At 53.8% G+C, this 26,948-nt stretch overlaps 1 protein-coding gene across 1 annotated transcript in view; it reads right to left on the minus strand.

Annotated features, from left to right (window-relative positions):
• Positions 1–11,216: 11,216 nt before the first annotated feature.
• Positions 11,217–26,948, minus strand: part of LRRN2 (leucine rich repeat neuronal 2) — a 36,789-nt gene continuing 21,057 nt past the window's right edge. Inside the window, exon 2 of the mRNA XM_075115641.1 lies at positions 11,217–17,714. Coding sequence (XP_074971742.1) covers positions 15,344–17,470 — 2,127 coding nt within the window. The 5' untranslated portion in view covers positions 17,471–17,714 and the 3' untranslated portion in view covers positions 11,217–15,343. The remainder of the gene's footprint in view (positions 17,715–26,948) is intronic.

Here is a 26,948-nt window from a genome sequence, read left to right on the forward strand (position 1 = left end):
AAGTAAATAAGTTGGTTTCTGAAATGTTTTTTTGTTTAATATAAGTTTGTTAGGTAAGGTGAAGGTCCTCTTGCTCCTAGACTTGAAATAAGTCCACCCAAACTTCTAATCCGTATCTATCTCAGATCACATACCAGATGGCAAAAAGAATACTTTGCTTTGTTGTTGAATCTCTTAATTTCTATTTTAATTTCTGTTGATCCTTTTTTTCATTTAAATACAGTTCTGTGTCATCTTGCACAGCTCTGATGAATCCTGTCCAATGTCAGCTCAGGATCTGGTCTGCCAGCTGTAACAGCTCTATGTATGCTTTGGGATGTTTTCATATGTCTGTGCTCCTACCTGCCTCATAGCGTCAGGCCAGCCTAGATAGAAGATGCTCACTTTAGAGTGCTTTAACAACAGGATATGGGCCTTTGAGGGAAAAAAATAATTCCTCTAAAGCACCATTTGCAGCCTATGGGCTGTGTGCTTCATGTTAGCTTTTTTAATTTTCTGCGCCAATTTTCTTTCCCTGTGATTTAACGCTTCAAATCTGTTTGCAGCATTTACGTTGCCCTTCAGAGCTGTGCATGGTTGCTCTACTTGCTGTTAAAACTCAGCCAGAACTTGCAGTTTAAAAAGGTCTAACCCTTTTCTGAGATCATATCCTAGAGTGTGCTCAGATCTTCCTCAGCCTTCCTGTTCTCCAGGGCTTTGGAGGGCCTGCATCATGCAGCAGTAGCAATAGTGCCTTCACCTTTCAGGTATACAGGTGTTTGAATTCAGTACGGTGTCTAGAATAAACCCCGTTTTCTCATCTTCTCTATAATTCCCTCTCTGATCTATAAAGTACACCTGAAGACAGGAAGAAAAAAAAAGACAATGCTAGTATCTCGGTGCTTCTCAAGGCTCTTTCCCTGTGGTTTCCCACACTCCTTGTGCCCCGGCGCAGCCCTAGCAGGTCAGGCGTGCAGTGGAGGCCCCAGAATCTGCCCAGCAGAAGGTCCCAGCAAACTGCGACATCGAAGTTGTTTCTCGGAGTAGGTGCTATATGCAGTCACTGCCTATCACTGCCAAAAGTCAGGTCTGCTTTATATTTCGCATAGTATTGTGATTATTTCTATGTTGGCTATAATTTAGGCTATTATTGTTAGCTATTATTTACAGCTGTGTTTTAAAAATCAGAGGATATCTGTCTGGTGTTTTGGCTCGCTATCTGGGAGTCCGTGGGAATCATTCCACATGGAAAAGCTGATATATTGCTCCCTTAACTAAAAGACTTTGAAATTGCTGGTGATGCACTTTAATCATGCTAAGATCACCAGCATTACCGCCTGGAATACAGAAGGGAGTTCCCGTCAGGTAGTTTTTTCCCTTTTTGGGTAGTTTCCTTTCCTTTTAAGTGTCTTTGGCTCAGCAGGGTGCGTTGTGGCGCACTTTTGAATACTGTGAATTCCCCCTCGCCCCGATTGCTTCCAAGAATAAATGTTTTGCTAAAAGCAGTTTTACTGAACTGTTCAGGTCTGGCCACACTGAAAAGCCAGTAATTTTGTGTTGACTGAAAAAAAGAAGTCAGGAGAGTTTCCAGTAACAGGGTTGAATATCCCTACCAAAATCTGACTGAGATCTGTAGGCAGATTCCATCGTTAAATGAAAATTGTTGTCAGTGTGGCAGTTTGTGGTAAAAAGCAAACTTGCAGGATAACTTTCAGTGTAACAATCTTTGTATCTGTGATTTCTTGTTCAGTGTAACCGTGGTGTTTACAACATGCATTTGTCGAGTTCTTAGTTCTTTTTAACTGAAATAGTGGGCATAAGATATCACAATGTTACAGTTTATTTTCCTTTCTATAGAAGAATAAGCTACTGCAGTGGAAGCACGTCGTGTGTAACTGTAACTGCCCAGGTTGTGGCTGGGGCTTGGGGGGTGGGGTGGGGCGGGCGGTTTGTTTTGGTGCAGGAGAAGGGGAGAAGAATGTTTTATTGCTTTAACTTAAATCTAAATAAGTAACAATTTTAGGAAGTACAGGCTTAATGTACGGATTGAAGAACTAGCTCAGAGCACTCAGCTGCAATACTTCTGTGGCAGCGCAGATGAGAGACTGGCCAGGCGGTGCTGTTACTTTCCTGTTCTACAGACATGGCAGTTGATGTGGAGTCCTAATTCAGAAACCTGTTTTTTGGAGGAGCTGAGCATTTCCCCGAGATGGGTGCGAACTCGGGTTCTCTGAGTAAGTCATTGGCGTCTCGTAGCAGATGACAGTTCTTCTCTCTTACAGTGGTTTCACTATGAAGTGCAATATGGGAGAAGAGGTCTTTGGTAGTCTTTAGCAGTCATTGCTGCGTGTCTGGAGAAGCTTTGAGCGCAGCTGGCTTTTGATGCCCACACTAGGAAGGTTTATCTGTTTCACTGCTTTTTCTTCAGTGACATTGGTTGCTGTTCCTCAGGAACCCGCTGAAGTCTTACTAGCACAAGTGGTCGTGTAGGCCAGGTTTCATTTACTAGATCCTTTAGCTTTTCAGCCAGAAGTTTTGGCACCAGTTATGCCCAGAACCAGCATATTTCATACTTTGGTGGGGATTTAAAAATAGTATGGGAACCATGAAGCTCGCAACTGTATAGTGCCGTACAGCACATTATAGTGCTCTGCAGCATGAAACCATACGTATATGTAAACTCTCCGTATTGGCAGCCAGAGGTACGCACTTGGCATTTACTCCTGACAGTCTTTCTGGTTTAAGTGCCTCTTCTCAGTTACTCTCGGTGACTCTTGTTTACTGACACAAAGAGCACATCAGCCTTTTCTTCAGCTCCTTCTTCAAAAATCCCAGTGTCCACCCGCTGTATTATTGAGCCAATTTGGCCTCAACAAAGCCCTACAAAGATCCTCTGGAGCAGCCCCCCCCCGAGTGCTTATTTATTCTGAAATGGGTGTTTCCACAAAGACAGCAATGAACTTTCTGCCTGCCTAACGTATTTATTACGGTGCATGCCTGTGATGGAAACCATAATACATCTTACCAGGGTCTGCTCCATCCTTCTGCATCCAGCATAGATTGTATCTGCTACTGAAAAGCTGTCCTTGCAGAGAAAAAGTGGCTGTTGGACAAATAGAAGTGGAAATGGAGTGGAAACTGAGTGTCTTAAAACCCATTGGGGTAGCTTGGTCTTGCCTGCTCACACTCTGCCTGTTCTGAGATTCATCTTCCAGTCCTGGAAGAAAAAGCAAAATGCTCTCACTAGAGGCCTTCAGTGAAGGCTGACCATTTTGGAAGATACCATGATTAAGCGATCGAAGGAAGAGCCAGGGCACTGGTCTTCATTCTCTCTTCATCCGTAAGCTGAGCAAGGAACTCCTCGAGTCCTGTGCATGCTCTTCAGCCACCTGGACATTGGCAAGCAGCATCGGGATCCTTGAAAAGGAGGTACTGTGAGGTTGTTCTATCAAGAGCAAGAATGAGACCCACAGATTATATGGGGGTGATAAACTGTGTTTAGAACAGCTCTGGAAGCACACATGACCTTCGGACAGCAGCGTTTCTGCTCTGGAAATCCTTCTTCGGTTATCTGTCCACAATGGCTGGAATTTTGCTTGCTCTCCTTTGCAAACAAGCGGGAGACCCTGCTTGCGGCCCGGTGGCAGTGTCTGGCCAGCAGAAGAGTCGGCTGCCACAAGCTGGGTTACGCGTCCCATCGGCCTGCTCTCTGCACCTTATTATGGTTAATACAGGCAGCTGTTGTGACTGCAGACCTGTTTTTCTGTGCTATTTTACCCTGGTAATGTGCACTTGCTGCCCACACGTCTGTGGGGATGCCCCATGCCTGCCACACTGGTGCTTTAAGAAGATGGAGCCCTCTGAACCCCTGAATCTTCAGAGTCTCCAACACGTAGAATACATAACCACGCCTGAGGATCGGTCTGAGAAGGTGCACGAAGGCGGCTGGAATATGCTGTACCTCTGGCAAAGATAAAGACTTGCTGTTCTGGAAAGTGTTTTCCTGCTGGATCTCCCCAGTACCCTTCCCTGCAGCCTGTTGTTCCCAGATATATTTTTTCTTGTTTAGAAAAACTCCATGTCTCAGTGTACACCCACAAGGTCACTGCAATAACAAGCAGGAGCGCTTGCTAAACATCTGTGTGTTTGCACTATTTAAAGAAAGGCATGTATCACAAAATTGATGACCTGTTTTTGTGCCCCGCACATCATGAATTTAATTAAATTGAGCGCATTCTATGATAATAGGTTTATTTTTTCATTTGTACTGCGTTTCGGGGAAAACCTTTAAGTAAAGGAAGTTAAGCAGCCTGTGATCTTCCTGTGTGTCCTTTTCCAGGGAGGGGGACACCTCCCATCCCTCCCAGGGCACGCCTGCCCTGCGGCTGGGAGGGGAGGCTGTAGCACAACTACATGCGTTTTGCAGAAGCCAGCAGGAATGGCAGCAGGGGAACTGCTTAGGCTTCCTCTCCTGAGCCAGCTTGAAAAAGTACTTGCTGTGTTGTATTTAAGCTGGTTCCCCAGTCCCATTGCCACCAACAGCTGTAGCTGCTCCAGCTTCCCAGGAGAGGCAACCACCCCATCATTTGCTTGTGGTAGTGCCGGGAGGTTCCTTAGCCCTTCTCCCAACTGTTTTTAATGCTGTTTGCTTGGCATGTGGGACGGAAGCAGCCCTGCTGCAGGCGGCACCCCGCTGCACCCCGCTGCACCCCGGCACGCAGGGCTGCCCGGACAGGCAGCTCACTAGAGGGCACCCGCCGGCCGTGCACGGCACGGAGCGGGGTGCTGGCAGTTTCCTTGCAGCTCGCGTCTCCTTGCCTCTGGCCTGTACACGCTGAACCTCTAAGGTCGGCATAAATAGGTTGCACTGAGGGACGTGAGCCCCGTGGTTGGGGTTTGGCGTGCTTTATTTGCCTCTTTTTTTACGGTGCTGGTGGAGACCAGCAGGCTGCAGGTAATCAGGAGGAAGACAGATGAGCGGACTCCACTCTTTTGTGTTGCAAACCAGCCCCCCACACGCCCAGCAGCGATTTATCACCAGTTGCTTGCCAAGGAGGAGATACTGCTTCATAATGAAGAGCATCTTGATTGCTTTGTAGGAAAACAATAAAACTCCACCTGTGGCATCAGAACAGAACCAGAGCTCGTTCCCCCATCCCCGACACAGGGATACCTGCTGGCAGAGGACAGAGCTGCTTGTATTTATGGTCCCACCCAGCTGCCCCTGCTTGTTCCCTGCCTGTGTTTCTACGAGCAGCTTTAGGTAGGGCTGGTGTCCAGGATCATTTGTTGGCAGACGGCTCGGCTGTACCCAGCAGCCGTTTCCACTCCGTCCCGCAGCAGCTATAAAGAGCAGCAATTAGACTTGCTGGTAACCTCTGCCAGTCTTAAGCCTGCAGGGAAGTTTCTGGCTCTGCCCCCACAGTCCTCTGCGTAACCTTTCCTTGCATTCTGCCAACAAAGCCAACCTGTCCCAGCGTGCTCCGAAGCACAGGAGCTGCATAAAGGAGAGCATCTGCGTCTGTCCTGTTTGCCAGGGGCTGTGCCGGTGAGATCCCCCACCCTCGCTCTGCCTGCCCCGGGTGAACAGCAGCTCTGCCAGCAGCAGGCGAAACGAATCCTCCCGGCTTTAACAGAAAAGGTATTGGAGCAAGGTGGAGTTGCTCACCTCGGAATCTGGCTTCGTAACGGGAGGCTGGCCAGATGCACGCTGAGGGGAGATGGCTGTTCATCTCGTACAGGGAACAGCAGCATTTCATCTTCCTTGCAGGTGCAACCACGATGTGTTTCTGTGGGGAGGAAATACTGTTCTGTATCTTAGAAAATAAAGGATCTCTTTTTGCCGTAGCCTGTCGAGTAGCCAGAGTTTGGTATTCCAACCCCGCGACGCTTCTGCCCTCTGAAATCCCTCCACCTCACCGTGCCCCTTTTTTCTCTCATCGTATGGGAAAGTGATTATTTTGGGGCAGTGTTTGTGGCACTCCCAAACTCCCTTAAGCAGCGGCAGGTCTGTGCAGGAGCACCCTCTAAAACCTGTGCCAGGAGCGGCACTCTCCTCCTCTGCCTTGGGGTAACACACAGCAGAACCCGGCCCACTGAAAATAAACAGTCTCACTTCATCCAAACACCTCCAGAATTGTCAGTGACCCAAATGTTGACATCAGGGTAGAATCAAAGCTCTCCGAAACTCGCTCTGCTGTGAACCACACCGCTGCTGGCCCCGCCACCAGTGCGGGCAGGGAGACCCCCGGAAGGTCTGTCTGGGGTCTCCAGCTGGCGCTTGCTGTGGCGGGGAGGCAGGCGGTGCAAAACCTCGCCAGCAAAGCAGGCTGAGTCGCGCAGCTGTGAGCTGCCAGCGCACAAAAAAATGGTGGTTTTAAGATAAAATCCGGTTTTTCCTTTTAGTAGCTAAAGCCTCATCGATTTGAAGATTGAAACGGCTGCACAGTTGGGAACTGGTCCCAATCCCGCTACAGTCCCAGCGGCGGGTCTGAATGGGGATTAAGAGGAACCAGCATGAGACCCCCGAGTCGATGGGGTCTGGGGAAGCGGAGGGAAGCGCCTGCGCAGAGGATGGGGGGGCCTTTAGGTCCGCACGTACCTTTTGTTTCTGGAAAGCCAGAGCAGGCTCTCTGCGCTCTGCCTTTGTAGCTCTGTTTAACGAGGCGGCAGCGCCCTGCCTCGGAGGGGAGCAGAGCCCTGATGCCCACCAAGGACTTGCGCTTTCCCCGCGCAGCACCGGAGACATCCTCCCACCGCAGCATCCTCTAGTTCAGCCAACGGTAAATCAGGAAGGATTATTTACCGCAGTGATTTAGCGAGGTGCTTTAAACGGCATGTAAATGTTTGCATATTGCTTTGAGCGGGAGAACAGCTTTACAAGTGCTAGCTATTGTTATTTTGCTTTGGAAACCATGTTCTCCCTAAAATCAATATCACAAAGAAGAACGCGTGAGCAAGCTAGTTACCTTGCTACAATACTCGTATTGTTGCCGTTAGCAGAAGGGATTGTAACCGGCGCGGATGCAGCCCTTCGAGCGCCGGGTGTTACTCGGTATAAAGCATCGCTTGCTTCATCGTGAGGGAGCACCCTTACCTCTGAGCCTGGCTTGCAAAACTCCGTTTTCTGCTTATACCCAGGCATACAACGTGTTGCAGTTGGGCCTTTAAAGTATAAACAAACCCCAAAACAACCGAACGCACAGAGAATACATTGCTCTGGCTGAAAACACAAGTCCAGAAACAGTTTGCCATCGATCAGCTGCTACAGAAGCCGGGGAGCGTGGGCAGAGCCCGCGCCGTCCCTCGCCGTTAACCCTGCGCTGCCGCGCCCTGGGGGGGAGCCGGGGGTTGCCGACCCAGAGCGGGCTTAATGGTGGAAGCATTCGGGTACCCTCCCCAGCCCCGATTCTGCACGTGCTTTCGAGTCCCTCTTGCTCCCCACGTGCTTGGGTAGGTACTGTGGGTTTTATCTGAAAGCGGGGTTTTGTCTGACAAGCGTGGGGGGGCTCCCACTGGGCACCCGCTGTCCGTGTTGGAGGGGTGGGCGCAGCCTTGCTCACCCTCGCCTGCCTCCAGCCCCACTGAGCTTCACTGGGCTCTGCGAGGGGCTTCCCCTCCACCCCCACCATGGTGCTGAGCTGAATCTCCAGCTGCAAACGCTCATTTTTGGGTTCCCCATTTGTTTTTTTCCTCATTCTCCCCCTCGCAGGCGTCCCAGCGCAGCCCTGGTCGGTCCAGGGATGCCAGGGCAGAGAGCCGGTGCCCGCCCGGCTGCCCTCCCAGCACGCCCCGCAAGCTGTGGGCAGCTCTCTGGAGGAAGCAGTTTATTCTGCCTTTGCAGAAGGGGATATTTTATTTATCTCCTTGGTGACTTTATCTGGATTTAATGTTCTATAGATGCCACTTTTATCCATCTTCTCTCCCTTTTCCCTTAACCTTGTTTGTGTAATCACTGTGCCCAAATTAAATATTTACTGTTTTCTCTGTACTGGTAGGCCTCCCAGTTCCCTTCCACTTTCAATTAAAGATTTACTAGGTGGGCATTAGCACTTCTGCAGGGCCAACAAAGCAGCCCCCCCTTGTTAGATTTCCGAGTGCTTCGTTATCGTAGTTCAGCAGAGCACACCATAAATTGGATCTAAACCACACCGTCGCATACGCGCTCGCCCCGCAGCGCCTGGCTCCATCCACGCAAGGCTGAGCCCAAAAGCAGCAGGGTGCGAGGAGCCAACACGTGTCTCTGGGGGGGGTCTCTGGGCTTTGGCTTCCCCCAGGATGCTGGATGGCGGTGGGGGGAGCTGGGGACAGCCCTGTGGCAGGGACACGGCGATGCTGGGCTGCACCGGGACAGGCACCGCTCCCACCACAGCTCTGGTCTGAGGGACCGGAGGACAGCGGTCTGCCAGGCAGAGCCGGTGCCCGTCCTCGGGCCACGTTAGGACAGGGCGGCTGATGGCTAAACAGGCAGAAGCAGGGGACTTTCTCATCACTCTGCTGTAATATTTATAATTAACCAACTTTTTAGATCAATATTTTATTGGGAAGGTTGCTGGGCTAATTCATGCTTTAAGCATCGTCCCTCCATGTGAGTGAAGCCTGGGCTATTAGGAATAATGAACTTTTTGCTAGTTACCTTTAGTGAACTAATAAATTTTTAATGCTAGCTGGAAATTTAATAATGGAAATTTAGTCGGTGACCTCAAAACTTACAGAGAAAGGCAAGGGAGGTGGACGGGGCCAAGCAGGAGGAACAAAGCAGCGGGCAGGAGCTCGGCGGCGCAGCAGGGGAGCGAAGCCCAGCCCAGGCGCTTTGGCAGCCGGGGTGCCGGAGGGGCGCGCGGGAAGGAGCCGGGGGAGCTGCAGCCCCCCGCACGCACCGAGCTCAGCACCGCCGCAGGCACGCAATGTGTGTTTGGCAGAGAAAGCGGCGGGATTTCCAGGCAAGCTGTTGAGCTGAGGGGTCGAGAGACACCCGCGGCTCCCGGCCCTTCCTCAGCTGCTGGGCACCGCTGCAACGCACGCTGCTTTTTATTTCCAGGCAGGAAAGAAAATGCTTCCCCTGACCCTGCTGTTGCCCCCACCACCTTGGGCTTTTTGGGAAGAGCCCAGAGCTCAGCATCGCCGGCCTCCCCCTCACAAAGCAGCAGTTTCCCCCAGCCTTGTCAGCAGCCGAGCGGCTGTCAGGGACCTGCATTATTTATCTGCTCGGTAACATTTACTGGGATCTAGTGTTTAATAACTGTCACTCCAATATATCTCTTCTTAATCCCCTCAGATCTGTCGCTGTGGCAATTTTAAATATTTATCAATGCAGTTTGTGTGTTCACCGTTAAGGTTGCAATTTTCTTGTAATTAAAGATTTACAAGACACTGTTCAAGATTTAGAAAGGATTGGCAAAGATCAAAGCTGTTTGGTATTCACACTAGAAATCACCAGCCCTCCGGAGGTTTTCCGCAGGACCCAGGTACACGGTGACAGTGCAGACCCCCCCTCTATATTTGGTTATTTTTGCTGTTGCCTTTAACCATTTTTGCTGGCTCTCATTGTGGAGGTGAGAGCTTTTGCCCCCCCGCCATGTGTCCCCATATGTTGCTGACGCAGCTGAGTCCTTGCCAACGCCTTATGATCCCCGGGGCCTCATCCAGCCCTGGGGAGAGCCCCTGGCCACGAGCCTCTTCGAGAAGGGTCCTGCTCACCCCACAACATCCCCGCTGGTTCCTGCACTTGCTGCCTGCTCCTGCCACCACCGAGCTGGGCTTGGTATTCCCTATTAATATTCATCCCCCATCAGTGCAAGCCCTGCCTGCCTTCCCTCCCTCTCAGCTCTCTTCCCATTTAGCCACGTGCAAATCCAAAAATCAATTTTTCCCCTTCCCCCACCTAATTAAGATTTAATGTGGTTCCAGGATAACTTGGTACCAGCGCGGGTACCAGGAGCAGAGCCCAGGATAGGAGCAGGGTGCTCTGCCCCTTGTCCTGGGGTGGCCACAGCCTCCCTCACTCGCTGTGGGGTCAGACCCCGAGCACCCCAAAGTGCCACCCAGGTGCACACCAGTTCCTTAATAAATTATTTAAGCCTGTCTGGCACAGGCAGACCCAGGGGCCAGCAGCGAGCACCCATCTCTCACCAGGACCCGCAGCATCCACGGTCTGTTGGCACCACTGATACCTCCTGTGATGGCACTGCTGTGCATCCCCCAGTCCTCGCTCCTCCAGAGACCCCCTGCACCATGGGACAAATTCAACCTACGGTCTCATTCAGAGCAGCATCCCCCGCAGGTGGCTCGGCCACCAGGAGAGCAGCCGGTGCTGGGAAGGGAGCTGGGCTTCCCAAAACGCTGCTGGGGGAGGGGGAAGGTGAGAGCCGCGAGCAGCCAGCCCAGGCTGGGAAAGCAGGCAGAGCAGTTAATTACAAACCAGCCCCTGGAGAGATCAGCACTTTTCTAACCTCAGACAGCTCCAAACTGACCTCATGCCACCTCTCCTGCCCCGCTGCTTTCCATCAGCCTGATTTTAGCCTCAATTGCCCACTTGAGCGCAGCAGAATCCATTTACTTGGGCCGGCCGGTCTGCTCTGGGAGGGGGCAGGAGCTGCTTCAGCTCTGAAAGGCTGGAAAAGGCAATGGGAAATAAATGAGCTGCAATCATTTCGCCTCCGTGACTCCTGCCTTCGCTTCTTCTCCCTTTTTTTGGTGACTTCTGGGTAAAAGGCCAAAGAAGTGCTTGTCTCCTGTCCCCAGCATGTGCTTGGAAGGGGAAAAGGGACCAAGGACCATAAGTCATGAAGGGGGTCCCTGCCTCAGTTCCCTCACCTGTAGATCAGCGGTAAAGGAGGGAGGGGGAGAAGTGATGAGGCATTTGGAAGCTGTTTGCCGTGGAGATTGACAAGTAGATTTTCCTAAAGGTTTTGAAAGCTGCACCTGCTTCATCATAATGGCATCATGCATATGGATAACACCGCTGACATTTCCCAGAGAGGTCGGGTGTTTTAATTTAAATCATTTTTGAGGAAGTGCTGGAGAGAGGAGGAGAGGCCTGCTTTGATTCTCTAACGAACTAATAAATATGTGCCTGTCACGCTCCTCCCAGAGCCTGAAAGCCTTTGGTGCAGGCAGGGAGGCAGCCAGCCAGCCCTGCCACCCAGCGATGGGCGCTGAGAACGGGGCGTCTCCACCCCAGGGCCCTCGGCAGGTGCCAGGGCTCTGCGAAAGAAGGACACAATGATGGAGCCACTCCAAAAATCAGTTTTATTAGGTGCTTAAAATAGAGCCTGGCACGCAATGTTCTCTGTTGGCTTTGTTGAGAGAAGCTCAGTTGCATATGAGATCCATGATGCTGTTTGCACTGAGGAAGAGGGGGGGTAGAAGGCAGAAGAAGCAGAAATGATGACTTTTACTGCTATCCTCAAAGTGAAGGTGATAAAAAAAAAGATAAATTAAACCTGATGAACAGCTAAGAAAGAGTGGTTTATGGGAGAGAAACCCGTGCCTGGGGGTGAAACCTGATGGGACAGGCTGGAGGAGAAGCATTTCCTAATGCTTTGACATCCCAGAGGGATGGAGGGGGTGGCCTCGGGGGGTGGTGGAGGCCACCCCTGCTCACCCCCCCCCCACCCTATTGGGCCCCCAGCACCCCTGGGCTCAGTAGGCAGGACGGCTGTCGGGTATTGGTGACAGTCTCTTGGGTCTGAGAAATTTAGGACCCTGTTTACTAGAGCATCTCTTTGAGAGCCACATCCCTGCGTGGTGCTCGGAAACGGAGACTGATGCCTCCTGCTACTGGTAAGGCTGTTTCAGTGGTTAATTATTTCTGCTGCTTAAAAAAATCCGAATATCTTGTTTCTCATTTGAGTTGCCCTGGCTGTTGCCATGCCCTTGGGGGGCAGATTAAAGAGCCCTCTAGTCGAGAGCATCCTGGGTCAGACACTACCTTCCCCCTTTCGGAAACATCTCTGCTTCCTGCCCCATCCTTGCTCTCTGGGCTGGGAGATGAGACCTTGCAGAGTGAGCCCACCTCAGTGCCCAGGGGCTGCTCCCCCTTGAAGGGAACTTCAGATGCAATTAGATTTTACAGTGCCTGAAAGGCCCCGTTCCCCCTGCCTGGCCCCCCAAAATAACCGTCGTGCACACTAGCAAGCCTCCCTAGGTGCAGAACCCAGCCTCCGGGCAGAGGACAAGCTGTAAGTTCCGATCACGAGCCCTGTAAAACTTTGCAGCCGCTATAATTCACATGCTGAGGTTCATTTTTGGCCAGAAACCTCCTGATGCAGAGCGTGAGCACCACTCCCGTCTGTGGAGGGCTCGGTGCTGTGGGGAGGGCTGCAGCCAGGGCTGCTCCCCCCAGCAAACTGTGCTGGGGGCTGCAAGATGCGGAGGGTGAAACGTGCTGTGGGGCTGGCGTGAGACGCTTGGCTCTCCCCTGCCTCCTCCAGCAAGGGCTGGCTTTCATTCCGCCTCCTGCCCTGGGTGCAGTGGGTTGTGGCCTCTGTAGGAGGAAGGGTCTCCAAGCAGATGGGACCTTGTCCCCCTGGATGACAGGGGGCGATGCTGGCGAGGCTCTGCCTGCAGCTGCTCTACCTCCACGTGCCCCACCCAGGCGTGGGACAGGGAACAGTTTATGGAGCACTTTCTCCAGCACAGCGCCCAGGAAAAGCTGGTTGGTGCTTTAATAATAAATAACAACAATAAATAGTGTATGAGCCACCCACGGTGCTCTCAGCTGATGTCCTCGGAGGAAGGGAGGGGATAGGAGTGGCTCACAGGAAAGGACCCGTTTTGGGGCATTGGGGGGGTGATTTGGCCACCCAGCTCCCATGGGGAGCCTGGGCTGGAGCACCCACCCAGGGACACTTGGTGCCCGGGACCCACTGGGAAATGAGTCCTGCAGTGGTGGGTGCCTCTCTCGGGTGCACTGCAGAGAGCTCCTTGGGTCACTCCGGTTTCAAAGGAAATCAAATTAATTGCATGTATCTTGCATTTGAATCTCTGGTTCACAGGCATCGCTTTGGGGGAGAGCAGACAATTCAGGCAGCGGCTGAACCTCCACCTCCCATCCCAGCGTGGTGGCAGCAGCCACGATAACTGTCATCAAAGCGGCTTTTTCTCTACATCTACAAAATTACAGCCTTGAAGGGGCTCGGTCCTTGCTTTTTTTGGGGTCTGATGATTTTTGCAGGGAGTGGGATGGCAGATGGGGCGGGAGATGCAGGCGCTGCCCAGGGCTTAGCCCAGGCATCGCAGGGATGAGCAGGATTGAATCAGGGACGTGTTTACACCGGGGAAATTTCTCAGCAGCTATTTCCACATGTTCCAGCACCGATTTAGCTGAACCACAGGGAATTTATTTTGCGTTTGAGTTTCCCTGCTGCACAAAAAGCAGAGGAGAAAGGCTCTTTCAGGCCCTGAGTCTGCAAACACTGATGGTTGCACACCTGAGCGGAGTAGGGGGGGGCTGGGGCTCCGCAGCTGAGTATTCAAAGCAGATCACAGCTCTAATTCAGCAAAGTATTTAAACATGCACTTAACTTTCAGCTTGTGCTTAGGGCCCCTGGAGATCTTGCTAGGTCCTGAACACATGCTGAAGCGCTTTGGTGAGCGGCGGTGGTGTGCTGAACAGGGACCGGGGAGAGCCATTACCCTCCGAAATAATTACCCGGTGAAGGCGCAGAAGCCGTTTGGTGTGCCTGGCTGAGCGTGGAGCTTATCCAGTGGGGAACCATCTTGCCTTGGCTGGAAGATGAATGAGAAGTTCAAACAGCTTTTTACTATGTCAAGGTTTTCTGCTGCCTTCAAAGCCCTGTGCACACAGCAATTGCGCTGGCACAACCGGCCCCACCTGAGGGGGCACCATGTCTACACGGAGACACTACCTCTTGGGGTACCGGTTACCCCATCAGCCCCTCAGGTCTGGCTGGGATGTTTATTCTTGGTCTTTTCCCTAAGGACCCCCAAGCAAGGTGCCGGCCAGGCTCTGGCTGCACCCATGCCCACCCCACGGGCTGCACCAGGGTTTCCTGGGGCCGTGTCTGTGTGTGTGTGTGTGTGTTGGTAAAGGCACATTTTGCTTGGGGCTGCAGTTAAACTGACCCCAAAGTCCTTACCTCTGACAAGCAGGGATTATGTTTAGGCCCAAGCAAAGGGATGGCTTGTTCATGTTAGCCAGGGAGGGGAACATCACCAGCAGCATCAGTGCTCATCGAGCAGGAAGGGAAGGGCTCCTTCAAGCCTTACTGGTTTGGGTTTGCCACATCCCTTGGTTTGGCACAGCCCAGGGGGACTGGTGCTGCCCACCACTCCCTTTCACTTGCAATTTTAACTGCTTATCAGAGAAAGGAGCAGAGCCAGCCCAGGAGAGCAGGTTTTGCACCCCCCTTCACCTCCGGCCACGTGCCCAGCGATGCACAGGGCGTGTAGGGGGGCTGCTGTCACACAGGGACCGTCCTGCAGAGCCCCCCAGCCCCTCCTGCATCCGAAGCAAGGTGTTCCTACCACAAAGCCCTCCAGCTGCACACCAGTATACAAAGGATTTCCTTTTTTCTTTTTTTTTATACAAAAACAGAAAAGCAAGAACTTCCTTCCCCTTTTCTTCCCATTTTTCCTCTTTTCTTTTTTACCATTATCCACAAAAGTTTACAAAATAGCCTTGAGATTGCGCTTGTGGGATACAGGATCTAATCAGCTCTGGCAGAAGCCGGCCAGTCCTGCAGGGATGCCAATTAAGAGATGTGTCACCGTTGTAATTTCTATTTCTTTTGCCCAAAGCCCCTTCTTTTTCCCCTCTGCTTCCCTCCAGCTGACAGCAGTGAGCAAACAACAGGGCAGCGGGAAGGCGCTGGGGGTGGGTTTGTGGCTGATTATCTGAGCGCTCAAAAAAAATAACAACCCAACTGAAAAGAAACAAAAAAAGAACATGTATCCCAAAGGGAAAGGCCTTTTTTGTGTTTCCAAAACAGAGACTGTCCAGCGACGGAGCTGACACCGCTGGGGTGTCTCATGGTGCCAGGGGGACGTGGGGAAGGGGTGATCTGCTGATCATCTGTATGGCTCTTCGACCGCTTGGGGCATCGTCCCCCTCAGGCTCAGGCCCCTCTGAGCCCTCCCGGCTGCCCAGCGGGTGCTCTGGGGAGCCATGCACAGATCCAGACCCTACGCGTGGATCCAGACCCTGCCAGGACCACAAAGAGGCCTTGCAAGCCCCGTGGCCAGCTCTGCTCCTCTCCATCTGCCACACCGCTTTGACTCTTGGTCAAGTCCATGAAATTCTCTTTTTTGTTGTTCAGTTTTGTAGTTTAGCAGGGTTTTTTTGGTAAAAAATAGTTTCTCCCTCCCCACCCCAAAGTCAGCCCCACCAGCGTGTCAGCCTTCAGCAGTCTAGGGGGGCTGCTTGCACCTCCACGGCCAGGAGGTGCCCCCCGCGCTGCCCCTGAGCCCAGGGCTGGGCGAGGGGGGGATAGACCACGCGCACGGCCGTGGCACCCCGGAGCAGCTCCCCCCCGACACCGTAGCGAGCTACGAGGCTGGCGGCAAGGAGCAGGAGACCGAGAACCAGCACCGTCAGGAGGCTCTGCCTGCCCTCCAGGAGCCAGTAGTGGTGGGCAGCCTCTTTAGTCCTGGCGTTCACGCAAGCCACCTTGGCCTGCAAGTCTACAAAGGCCACGTGGAGGCAAGCCCAGTACTCCGTGTTCTGGTGGAGCCGGGTGATGTTGTACATGTGGGTCCCCATGGGGATCCGGGCCACGTTGGTCATGTCCAAGTTGGAGCTAAGCAAGAAGCTGGACCAGGTGAGGTTGGAAGAGATGGTGTTGAGATGCGGCTTCCAGGCAACCAGGATGTGGTAGGCCTGGACATCTGCCACCACCAGCTCCAGGCTGTCCTCGCTGAGCGGGAAGGAGTGGTTGACCATCATGCTGACGCTCTTGGTGTCTGCCCCGAGGAGGTTGTGAGCCACGCACGTGTACAGCCCGGCCTCCTGAGCCGAGATCCCATGAATCTCTAGTGTCCCTTCGGGGTGCACCTTGTACTGCCCATCTTCTGTGTAGGGGATCAGCTTCACCCCCGAAGGGGTGACCCAGTAGATCTCTGGGTCTGGCTCTGCCAGAGCTCGGCAATGCAAGGAGACATTGTCACCATCCGCCACCTCTAAGTGAGAGGGGAAGCTCTTGGTGGAGATGAGGGGCAGGCAGCGGTCTGTCATCTCCCGGAAGGGGACATCCCGAATGTGCCTCCTCTTCAGGTCGGGGGGCTCGGCACACAGCGTGGACTGGGGTTCAATGAAGCGGATGTGGTTTTCCGTGCTGTTGACCCAGCGGATGACGCAGTCACAGCGGATGGGGTTGCTGTGGATGCTGATCTCCTGCAGGTTGGGCAGGGACTCGACCGTCTGCTTATGCAAGGCACTTAGGGCGTTGTTGTTGAGCATGAGGGTTTCCAGTTGAGGAAGGTGGTGGAATGCGTTGGGGTGGATAAAAGACAGCTTGGGGTTGTTGGTCACATCTAGCTTGGTCAGCTCGGGGAGGTTGATCAAGGCAAACTGATCTATGGACACCAGCTCCTCCATGTTGTTGAGCCCCAGCTCTTTGAGGTGCAGCATGTTTGTGAAATCGCTTTGCTTGACCCTCTGTAACGGGTTTTTGTTCAGATCCAGGAACTTCAGGCCAGGAACTTGCTGCAGCGCCCGCTTGGGGACGTTCACGAGCTTGTTGTCATAGAAAGAGAGACTCTCCAGGCTCCGCAGCCCTTCCAGCGCATAGTCCGAAATCTCCCTCAAGTTCATCCCAGCCAAAACCAAACTCCGCAGGTTTGACAGGGGCCTGAAATTCATATCCAGGATCGCATCCACCCTGTTGCCTCCGATCATGAGGATCTCCAGGCTGGGGAGCATCTGAAACCAGCGGCTATCAACTGTCCTCAGGAGGTTGGAGTTGAGGTGGAGGCGCAGCAAGCTGCCAAGGCCGGAGAAGGCGCGGGGAGCGATCCTGTGGAGCTGGTTGTGGTTCAGGTAGAGCTCCTGCAGATTGCCCAGCCCAGGAAAGCTGCCATCGGGCAGCTCAGCCAACTGGTTCTCCTCCAGGTGCAGACTGAGCAGCTGGGGCATGCTCTTCAGGCCGAAGTCCCAGACATCGGAGAAGCTGTTCTGTGACAGGTCCAGCTCTGAGAGGTTTCTGAGATAATCCAGCTCACTCTGCTCAAGCCTGGCGATATTGTTGCTTTGCAAGAGCAGGGTCTGGGTCCCCTCCGGCAGGTCTTCTGGCACGGCAGAGATGAACAAGTCATTGCAGTCCACTGTGGCAGCCTCCCGGTACACCGAGCGGGGAGTGTACCACGGCCTGATCTGGCAGACGCACTGCGGCGGGCATTTGACCTTCCAGGGCACAATGGGGATGGCAGTGGCGGCCACCACGCAGAGCAGAAACGAGCTGGTTTGGAAGTGTCTCATTTTCAGCTGGTGGGACCGGCTTCCTCCCAGGCAGGAAAGGCTCACAGGGCGCATCCGGAGCAAGGCATGGGGCGACAGCTGGGTGGGGACGGCATCCGCTGGAGAAGATGCTCCATGCGAGCCCCTGGCACCGATCAGCCCCTGCCGCCAGCTGCCCTGCCTGGGCCCCCTTGCCGAGAGCACATAACACCCACGACCAGGGCTGGTGCCTTCAGTCAGAGCTTCGTCTTTTCTTCCTCCCCAAATGATTCATTTTTGTACTTTGCTGCATCCTTTGGGTTCCTCCTCAAGGTCATTCCTGAAAGAGGCCAGACAATAAGTTGTGTTAGAGGAAACCTCATGCATATGGCAAACAAGCGTGTCAGAGTTTAATCTGTTTTGTATCTGTAGCATTAACAGCTCTCTCCCAGCCCAAGAGGTCCGGAGTGTAATTAGCCCACAGATGCTCTGCCCAGGGCCACCAGCAGCCCATGGGCCTTGGTCCAGCCTGGCTCAAAGGCTTTCCCATGAGCAGAGCTGGAGCTGCAGATGCCATGAAGAGAAAATCTCCATGGGGGTGACTTCCCTCAAGGCTCTCAGGACTTTACTTTTTGCCCATTGTCCTCCCCAGCACCAAGTGCCCCCATCCAGGAGCTCCAGCTCTATTTGCAAATCCCTAACACGTTTGTCCCCAGCTGGGCTTACAGAAGAAACACATCCCTGAGCACAGACCTGTTTCTTGGCATCTCTTGCAGAAGCCCTGCAGCAACACAGGCACCACAGACTCAGAGCTCGGTTTGCTTTGCACTGGAACAGGTTATCCCAGACCCATCTCATCCCTTTTATTTCTACGCTTGCAAAGCAGTGAGCACACCGACCTCCACACAGACTCAGGCCTCAAGGCTTAAAGTAGCCAGTACTGGGGAGGGGCATTGGCGTCCCAGAGGGCTGATGCTGAGCAGAAAGCCAAGCTTTTAGGGAAAGAGCAGGACACAAACAAGCACAACCCCCAACACCAACCTTCCTCTCCTCTCCTCTCCTCTCCTCTCCTCTCCTCTCCTCTCCTCTCCTCTCCTCTCCTCTCCTCTCCTCTCCTCTCCTCTCCTCTCCTCTCCTCTCCTCTCCTCTCCTCTCCTCTCCTCTCCTCTCCTCTCCTCTCCTCTCCTCTCCTCTCCTCTCCTCTCCTCTCCTCTCCTCCCCTCCCCTCCCCTCCCCTCCCCTCCCCTCCCCTCCCCTCCCCTCCCCTCCCCTCCCCTCCCCTCCCCCCCAGCTCTCTTTAAAGCACTGGCCCTGGGTGGGGGCAATTCCCTGGGAGCAGGAAACCCTGACTGGGCTCATTACAAGCTCCTGGGGAATACAGAAGCCCCTTAACCCCCATCACGCTCAGTGCAAGCTTGGCCTTAGCCCCTTTCTGGGGGAGAGGGTTCGGGGGTTCCTTAGTGGGGCATCCAGTGAGGGGCTGGGGTGGGCGTGAGCACCCCGGCATCTCCCTGCCCCTGTCCCCATCTGGTCATGAGGTTCAGAGGAGCCGGAGCAGGCCACCATCCCACTTTTGATTTTGTGATTTGCTACAGCTCTCCTGACCTGCTCTCAGACAAATCAAACCAAGCCTGAAGGTTTTTCCCCATCCTAAAAGAGTCTCGCGCAGCAGGAAAAACATTAAAAAGCAGCCAGAGTGGGAAAAGAAAGCTCCTCTCCAAGCAGCTCTATTTTATCACCCCCTGTTCTCCCTGTAAAGGGCTTCCAACCAAAGTTTATTCAGCTTCGACTCATCCAAGCCTTGCTCCAGAATTGATCCTGCACACTTCCCTTCTTGTCTGCTGCAAGGGCACTGGCTTTTAAACCATCTCCTGGAGAAAGAGCATTAAAGAAGAGGAAGGCTGTATTGATTTCTGCATCCTTCTGATGGACCCTCATCTTTCTTTTTAAGTGCACAGGCATTTCTGTGACTATAAATCTCTCCGTCTGTTAAAATATAGAATCTTTTCGCCTTTAAAAAATAATATGGAGGAATGTTTTTTTATTTCCTTAAGGCTGTGAAAAAGAACCCAGAAAAAACACCTTGTTTCAAACTCCATTTTACAGAGGAGACTCCCCAGCTCTGCTGGTACCGCTACAGGGTTTGTGCCTGTAACCGGGTTTTATCGCTTTTGCCCAGCACAGGACAAGGTTGCAGCACTGGTGGCTGTGGAAAGCCTTGCACACAAGATGATGCTGTAACAGTCCAGGTGTTTGTATAAGTAATAAGGTCAGAGCTTGCAGAAAAGTGTCCGTTTTTGGAAACCCTGGGTACTAAACTTCGTAATTCCTGGTTTCAAATGGCACGGAGCAAACGGAACAGGGCGGGCATTGGCAGCGTGTGCTCCCTGCTGCGGGGTACAAACCCCGGGGAGGACAGTCCTCGCGAGGGACAGACCTGGCCCCCCTCTGCCACGACAGCCCTGCTCCCTGCCAACAGGAGCGACGCCCTGGGGACCCACACCACGAGTCCCTGCCGTTCAGCCGTGGGGTGGGGGGGAGACGGGGAAGGAGAGGGCAGGAGCCCACTGGTTGTCTTTTATCCGTTACCCAGTGAAGTCAAGCTCATTATTTCTTAATTAGGCACCGAAGCAGCCTGCAGGTTGCATGCAAACTCATTTAGCTTTTTATTGCGCTGTACCAAAGATGGATGGTGGGATGGACCAGGCAGTCCCGCAGCTCCCGCGGCCACGGTTTTACTTCTATCGGTTTAATATTTGGGTTCAAAAGCCTTCCCCCACAGAGCTGCATCCCCGCCAGCCAGGGGAGTCGGTGAGGGAGCCAGGGCTGGTGAGGGTGAGGGACGGGGGTCCCAGGAGAGCCGGCCCAGGGGAGACCCAAGCCTTGAGGGGGTCACACAGGGGAACATCGATTCTCCGTGTGCAACTTAGCAGGGATTCATGTGCATGCACGTACCCCAAACTCCCACCCGCCCCATCCATCTGCAACTCCCCAGCAGCACCAAAGCACTGAACGTGCCCCAAAAGCCCTTGTTTTCCCCCCAAACAGATTCAGGGCACAGAACAAGACAGAAAAGCGGAGGGACCCAGATTTGAGGCTAACAAATGGAGAGATCAGGCTCGAGACGTGGCTGAGGTTGGGAGGCTAAGTGGTGTCTCCCAGGGAGCCCAGATTTCATCTCTCAAAGACAGACTGATTTGCTGCCTTTGCAGGTGGTGGGAAGATGCTGCCCTGGATAATGTGAGCCTTGGTAAAACCAGAGAGGAAGGGGGACAGCAAGGACCAGAGGGGACGTGGGTTGCTGGAGGGTCTGCTGGGGACAGGGACCCCCTCGGCAGCCAGGCTGGGCTCCAGCGAGGCCATGGGTCCCACGTTCCCCTCCAGCACTGGCAGCCCCCGGCTGCTATTTTGGGCTCTTCCTCAGCGTGGGCTGTGGTGCGGCGAGAGTGACAGCAGGGAGCTGGGTGACGCTTCTGCTCGGAGTTTATTTTTTTCTAGATATGTAGAGTCAGGGGGCTGAAACGTGCTGCAGTGCCCTGAACACTGGGAAATGGAAAATATCCCCAGTTCCCTTTATTGCCCCGGCAGGATCCAAGCCCGGTCCACACACCGGGGATGCCACTTGTCTGTTCCATAGTTTCCCAGCATTTACCCGATGCCTTGGTGTCCCTAAGGCATTCCTGTGCCTTCTGCCTTCAAGGCTGGATTTCTCCCATGTACAAATGTCCATCTCCCCTTCCACACAGCTCACTGCAGGGTGTGATTGCAAAGAAGCTGGAGCCCCTGTATGGCTTTGGTAGGCATTTTATCTGGAGGCGGTCCATAAGGACGCGAGACACGAAGTGTCAGGGCCAGGCGGGGGTTCCGTGGCACTGCCCCAAATGGTACCGGCCCCAAGCCCACAACATCATCTGCGGTGTCACTTGCTAATGGGGGGCTCAGGGAATCTCTTTCCATCCCAGCCAGGAGTGCTCAGGGATGGAGAGGGGGATACAGCAGAGAAATACGGAAGGAGAAGGAAGAAGGGGGAATGAAAGCACCACGAGGAGGTAAAGAAGGAGAACCTGAGGTAAAACAGAGAAAGAAAGGGATAAAGAGACCTTCAGAGAATGATGTCGGGAGAGGGAGATGAGAGGGGGAGTGCAGGAGCGATGGAGTGCGCAGCGCTGGGGAGAGGGGAGCTGCAGAAACCCAAGGAGGGGGGAAAAAAAATAGAAAAGCAATGAGAATGAGAATTGATGAGGCACAGAGAAGGGAAGAGTCTTTTCATCAGCAAGTTTGCTGGATGAAGCCAGGAGATAAATCATCCAGTGGAAGGAGCCTTGGTCTCAGTGCTTGCACCGGCTGCCTCTCTCCCTCTGTCATCTGTCTAATAGCCTGGCTTCGGGAGATAAATGGCTGCAGCTGAGCCCTGGGCTCTCCTGCCCTTCCCTCTCCCTTACCGCAGCCAGAAGGGCCTGATGCTTCCCCCAGCGTGCTGCCGGGTGGGAGGCGATGGACAGCCCCTACACCCTGAATGGGGTGGGGAGGACCCCGACCACTCCCGGGGTCCCTTGGCTGGGGAAAGCCGAGAGCAGGGCCATGCTCAGCCCACGGCTCCTCTGCATGCCGCAGCTCTCCCGCAGCGATGTCCCCACGGGTAACAGATGCCCCAGCCTGCGCCACGTCTCCCCAGGGGCTGTGAGCTCCTGCCAAGCCCCTGTCTTTTCTGGGTGACGGCTTTAAGCAAGCAGAGCACACAGCAGCCTGTGACACGGCCATCGCTCTTGAAGCTTTCCAGCGCTGCCGCACTTCAGCGGCTGCTAAGCCGTCACGTCCTTGTCACCGGCCCTGCCAGCTCCCAGCGGAGGCAGATGAGAAGTGGCAGTCGGATGCTGTGGGAAAATCCTGCCCCCCCCCCCCACACCCCATCCCTGCTGCCTTTTGCTCTTTTTGACGGCGCAATTCAAATCCGCAGCCAGCCCTCAAGAGAAGACGCGGCGGCGGGGGGTGACCCAGGCACTGTGCCCTCCAGCTTTGCTGGGTTTGCAGCCGGAGGCACGCACACGCTGCCGGTCCAGCCTGGTCCGGCCTCTCTGCACACTGAGCCAACACTAGACCAAGCTGCAAAGCCCCACTGTATCCCCAGAAAAGGGGTATTTTTTTTGGCACATCAGCTCACCCAGCTCTCAGCCCCAGCTGCTCAGGTCTCAGGACTTTCCATGGTGACACCCAGCAAAGTTTGCCGCCTCCGGCTGAGGTCACATCTCCCCCATTTAAACCTCTGTGTAAAAGCTTTGCTTTTATTTGTGATAAAACCAACAAGAATTAAATAGGTTTCTGTATCAATTACTTGTAAAACTTAGAAATAGGGTACTCTGCTGTTATCGGCAACACTCCCATAACACTTTTTTTACCTGGAAGCAGATGCTGTATTAAATCCTGCAGGGCTTTGCTGTTATGGTCAGTTTTATGAGGCTGGCTCTGGGGTCTTGCTGTCTCCAGGGCTGTCACCATCCCCTGCCCCGGAGCAGCCCTGCACATCTCCTCCAAACCACCGCCCCCACCAGATAAAAACTCCGTGGGACCTCCTATTTTCAGCAACCTCCTATTTTCAGCGGCACTGAGCACCCACAGTGTGCCTGGCAGCTGGAGGCAGCTGCGTGCAGTTCACACATCAAAACCCAGGCTGGGGGAAGAGAAGAGAGGGACCACGTGGGCTCTGGGGTCGCAATGAACCAGCCCTGCCCCTGCCACCGTCGCAATGCCAGCTGGGATCGTGACTTATTTATGACCTTTTTTTATAGTGGTAAAAGCCTTAGTGCAAATGCAAAAGAAGCCCTTTCCTTACCCTGGGTAACTCGTGCCTTCTGGGAAGTGAGCACAAACGATGCCAGAGCAGGCGCTTTGCGGATGCCTCCAGCCCGGGCCAGCCCTGCCTGCGGACCTCGTACGCTGCCCTGGGTCCCCACCACTGCCTGCTCCCACCACGGAGCGCAGGATCAGGCCAGCCTGATCTAGATCTAAAATTACAGTTACAGTATGGCAAGTACATCCCAAGGGATCATTAAATCGCGTGCATTCTGGATTAGCCACTTATACAACTGTGATACTAATGGTATCTATTAGATAGCTGTTAATCTTGAATAAATGTTTTTAATGATCCACTGTTTAACATACAATAACTGACATTAAATCTCAGTTAAGCTGCGGAGGTCAAGTCATTATCTGGGGCTAATGGTGGCAGGGATGATGCAGAGATGTAACTCTGGTATTCAGGAAAAGGAAATACATCCTTCAAGTGTTATACAAGCTCTCGGAAGGGTTTTCTGGTGCGGGGACCAGGCGGTGCCCCCGGGCACTACAGGGGATGGAGCAGTGATGAGGCATCTCTAGGATGTGGGATGAGCCCTGGGCTGAGCATCCCCAACGCGCCTGGAGGAACTCCTTATCCCCATCGAGTCTCACCCCTGTTGCTCATGGGTTTCTAGGGATTTTCTCCATTTGCACCATCAAGGGGAGGAACCAGTAGGTAAGAACCAGCCGGGCAGCCGGAGGGATGCCTCTGCAGGCATCTTGAGTTCGCTGCAGCTGATACAGGGATAGAAAATGGCAGAAACTGCTGTGTGAGATACCTGATGCTTAAGCAAGGATGCCCGTTCAAGCACCATGGCCCAGTGCCGACCCAAAGCTTCACTTTGTCATGGGAAGTCACAGTTTCTCCAAGTCAGCGGCCCTTGGCTGGCAGGTCTCCTCACCTTACCCATGGCCACAAAGCCCAAAGCCCCCAGCCAGGTTTGCCTTTTCTTCCTGGACCTCCAACGTGGCACAGCGGTTGCACCAGCCGGCACTGGTGAGATGCACAATGTGAGAAGGAAAATTTCACACACTGGGAATGGAGCACCAGGGCGTTCGATGCAGCTGGAGACCTCGGCGGAGCCTCGGCTGAGCTTGGGTCTCCCATGTCCTGGGCTTTAATTTGCTGCTGTTGCTGATGGGAAGCTCCATCATGCAAAGGCATGTACAGGGTAAACCCCTGCCACCATGGGGCAGGATTTCTGGGCTCAGTGTCCATCTCAGACCCACTCTGGGACTGTGGCAAAACAGACCAGGCTTGCTCCGCCCGGCATGCAGGGCAACGGCAAAGCAAGCGCTTGGTATCTTTGGAAGCTGAACACATGCCCTCCCTCCCACTGGTAAAAGGGGGCTGGGATGTTTCAGCCACGCTGCTGGGGAGGTCACCTCTCCGAGCAAGTGGCTCCAAAGCCCTGGGGTTGAAAAGCAGCTTCTCTGTTCAGAGCAAAGATCCCGACACAAACCTTGGCAGGGAGTTTACTGCCACGTCAGAAAACAAACAAATAAATAAATAAAGAAAAGACACCAAATCTCCCCCTGTAGCGTGGCAACCGCTCCCCCCGCATCCACAGCAGCCTCCCTCATCTGTATGCTCCGTCACAGCCCCGCACCATCCGCCGGGTGAGCACCATGGCAACACCGTGGTCTTTAAACACAGGAGTTTGTGCTGCGATCGCAAACAGCATTAGGCAATTTAATTAAGCAGCTGGCAAAAGGAAAAACTTTGTCTGTTTGAGGCGTTTTATTAAATTCCGGCGTATTATGCAGCTCTGCGTCTTCACTGTCTGGTTTGAGGGATGGGAGGATGCTCCCGCCCCATCCTTTCTGCAGCTTCACCCCCCAGCTAAAGCAAACGAGCTAACCCAAGGCGCGCGGGGTGGCCTGGTGCGGAGCACGGGGAGCCCCTGCACGGGTCCCTGCATCCCACTTTGGGTGTTCTCTGCACCCACGCACGGGGCCACGGCAGCATGCTCTGGCCCCAAGCTGTAATTTTGGGCTGTTACCCCCTGAAAAGCATTTACACGAGACAGGGAACTGACCCCTCCGGAACCAGCAGCACCAGGCTGCTGCTCTGCTGGCTTTTCTGGAGGTTTCTTTCCCTAGTTAAGCCTTGTTTTGTGCAGAGACACCCAGGGATGATGTTTGTGGGCCTTCTCCTGCATCTTTCCTGGCAGGGAGGGCGATAGCGTTATTTCTGCTTGTCTAGGAGGAAGCCAGGAGATAAAAAGCTGCTGGGAGTGTGCAAAGCAAACAGCTTGGCTGCCTGCACCTCGCTATTGCGCCGACCTGCCAGGAGCTGGCGGGCAGGAGTGATGCCCACTTCTTATCTGGATGCTTCCCTCCCTTCGCTTCAGATGTTTTTTAATGAGGAGGGTTGGGAAATAAACCTGTTGTTCTTCTGCTGCTGCTTTTGGGCTCTGGAAGGGTTGCGGTGGCTCTGCCTGCCTCCAAAACGCTCCCACTGGTCCCTGTGGCTTCCCGGAGATGCTGCGGCCAGCTTCAGGCACAGCCTCCAGGCTGGAGTATGTAGGATTTGGCCCTGCTCAGCCACAAACTGCCCACACAGCGCTGAGCACATCCCAGAGCTGGTTTTGGTCCCACAGTCATTGCCTGGCAGTAAGCATGGTCCCATCCCGCTGCCATGCCCACAGGCCGGGTGCCTCGGTGGCTGGGGAGATGCTCAGGGAAGAGCCCCATTCCCTGGGCTGGGGGTCCCTGCAGAGCACCTTCTCCAAAAGCTCAGTGGCATTTAGGCTTTCTGAAGGTTTATTCCTCTCGGAAATTATCACCAAGGACCTTCCCTGCCCCTCATCTCCCTTATCCTCTTCGACTGCAAAAGTTCAGACTGAGAGACCTTGTCGGGGAGCAGCGCCGGGGCCCTGTGGCCACGCACAGCAGTGGGGATGGATGCTGAGGGGGCACCTGGCTCTCCCTGTGACACCCAGACTCAACGCTGGGTTCCTTAGTGGGGTCAGGAGTTAAATCCATCTGCGCTGCCCTGCCTGCTTGGGAAAGCAGCTTTGGAGATGATGAGGTGGTGGCACAAGGTCTAAAGGCAGCAGGTTTTCTCCCGTGTCCTGCATGTGGCATGCTCATGTCTGTGGGAAGCCTCAAATCCATTCCTTTTTGGCTGGGCAGCCCTAGGGCCATCTCATTTCATCCCTGAGAATTGCAGGGCCGGTCTCCAGGCTGTGGGGTTAACTGGTGCATTTGTAAATGTCTTGCAAAAGTCAACTGGAAAAGCTGGCTGATCTCCACCTCAGATTGCCTGAAGACATAAGAGGCTGGGAAGATGGAGTCTCGGTCTCGCTCACAGCTGAATTGTCCTTTACTCTGTAAAATCTGAGTCATTTAACAAAACCTGTGCTGCATTGGACTGCAGCTCACTGCATTTTTGGAAGCATCTCTAATGACTGGCACCGTCTCCGGGCTGCAGCAGGAGCTCCAGCTGCACGTGGCCAGACTCTGCGCCTGCAGATCCCCCTCCCCAGCACTCTTCCAAAGGCCAAAGTCAAGAACATCCCAGGCAGAAAGGGGATGGAGAAGGGGGTGAGGGGTCAGGCAGGGCCGGCACCGGTGAGCTCGGTGAAAGCAGAAAGGCTGCCATGCTTGGTTTTGTAGGCACCTATCTCATCGCCCTGCCACCGCCTCTTTTGCAATCTGAAGAGCCCTGGCCCATTTTTCTTTTCATATTGGGCCTGTTTCACAGCTCCAGCTATCACTGTTTGCCTGCCCAGAC

This window comes from Phalacrocorax aristotelis, chromosome 21 (assembly GCF_949628215.1).
Source record: "Phalacrocorax aristotelis chromosome 21, bGulAri2.1, whole genome shotgun sequence".
NCBI classification, from domain to species: domain Eukaryota; kingdom Metazoa; phylum Chordata; class Aves; order Suliformes; family Phalacrocoracidae; genus Phalacrocorax; species Phalacrocorax aristotelis.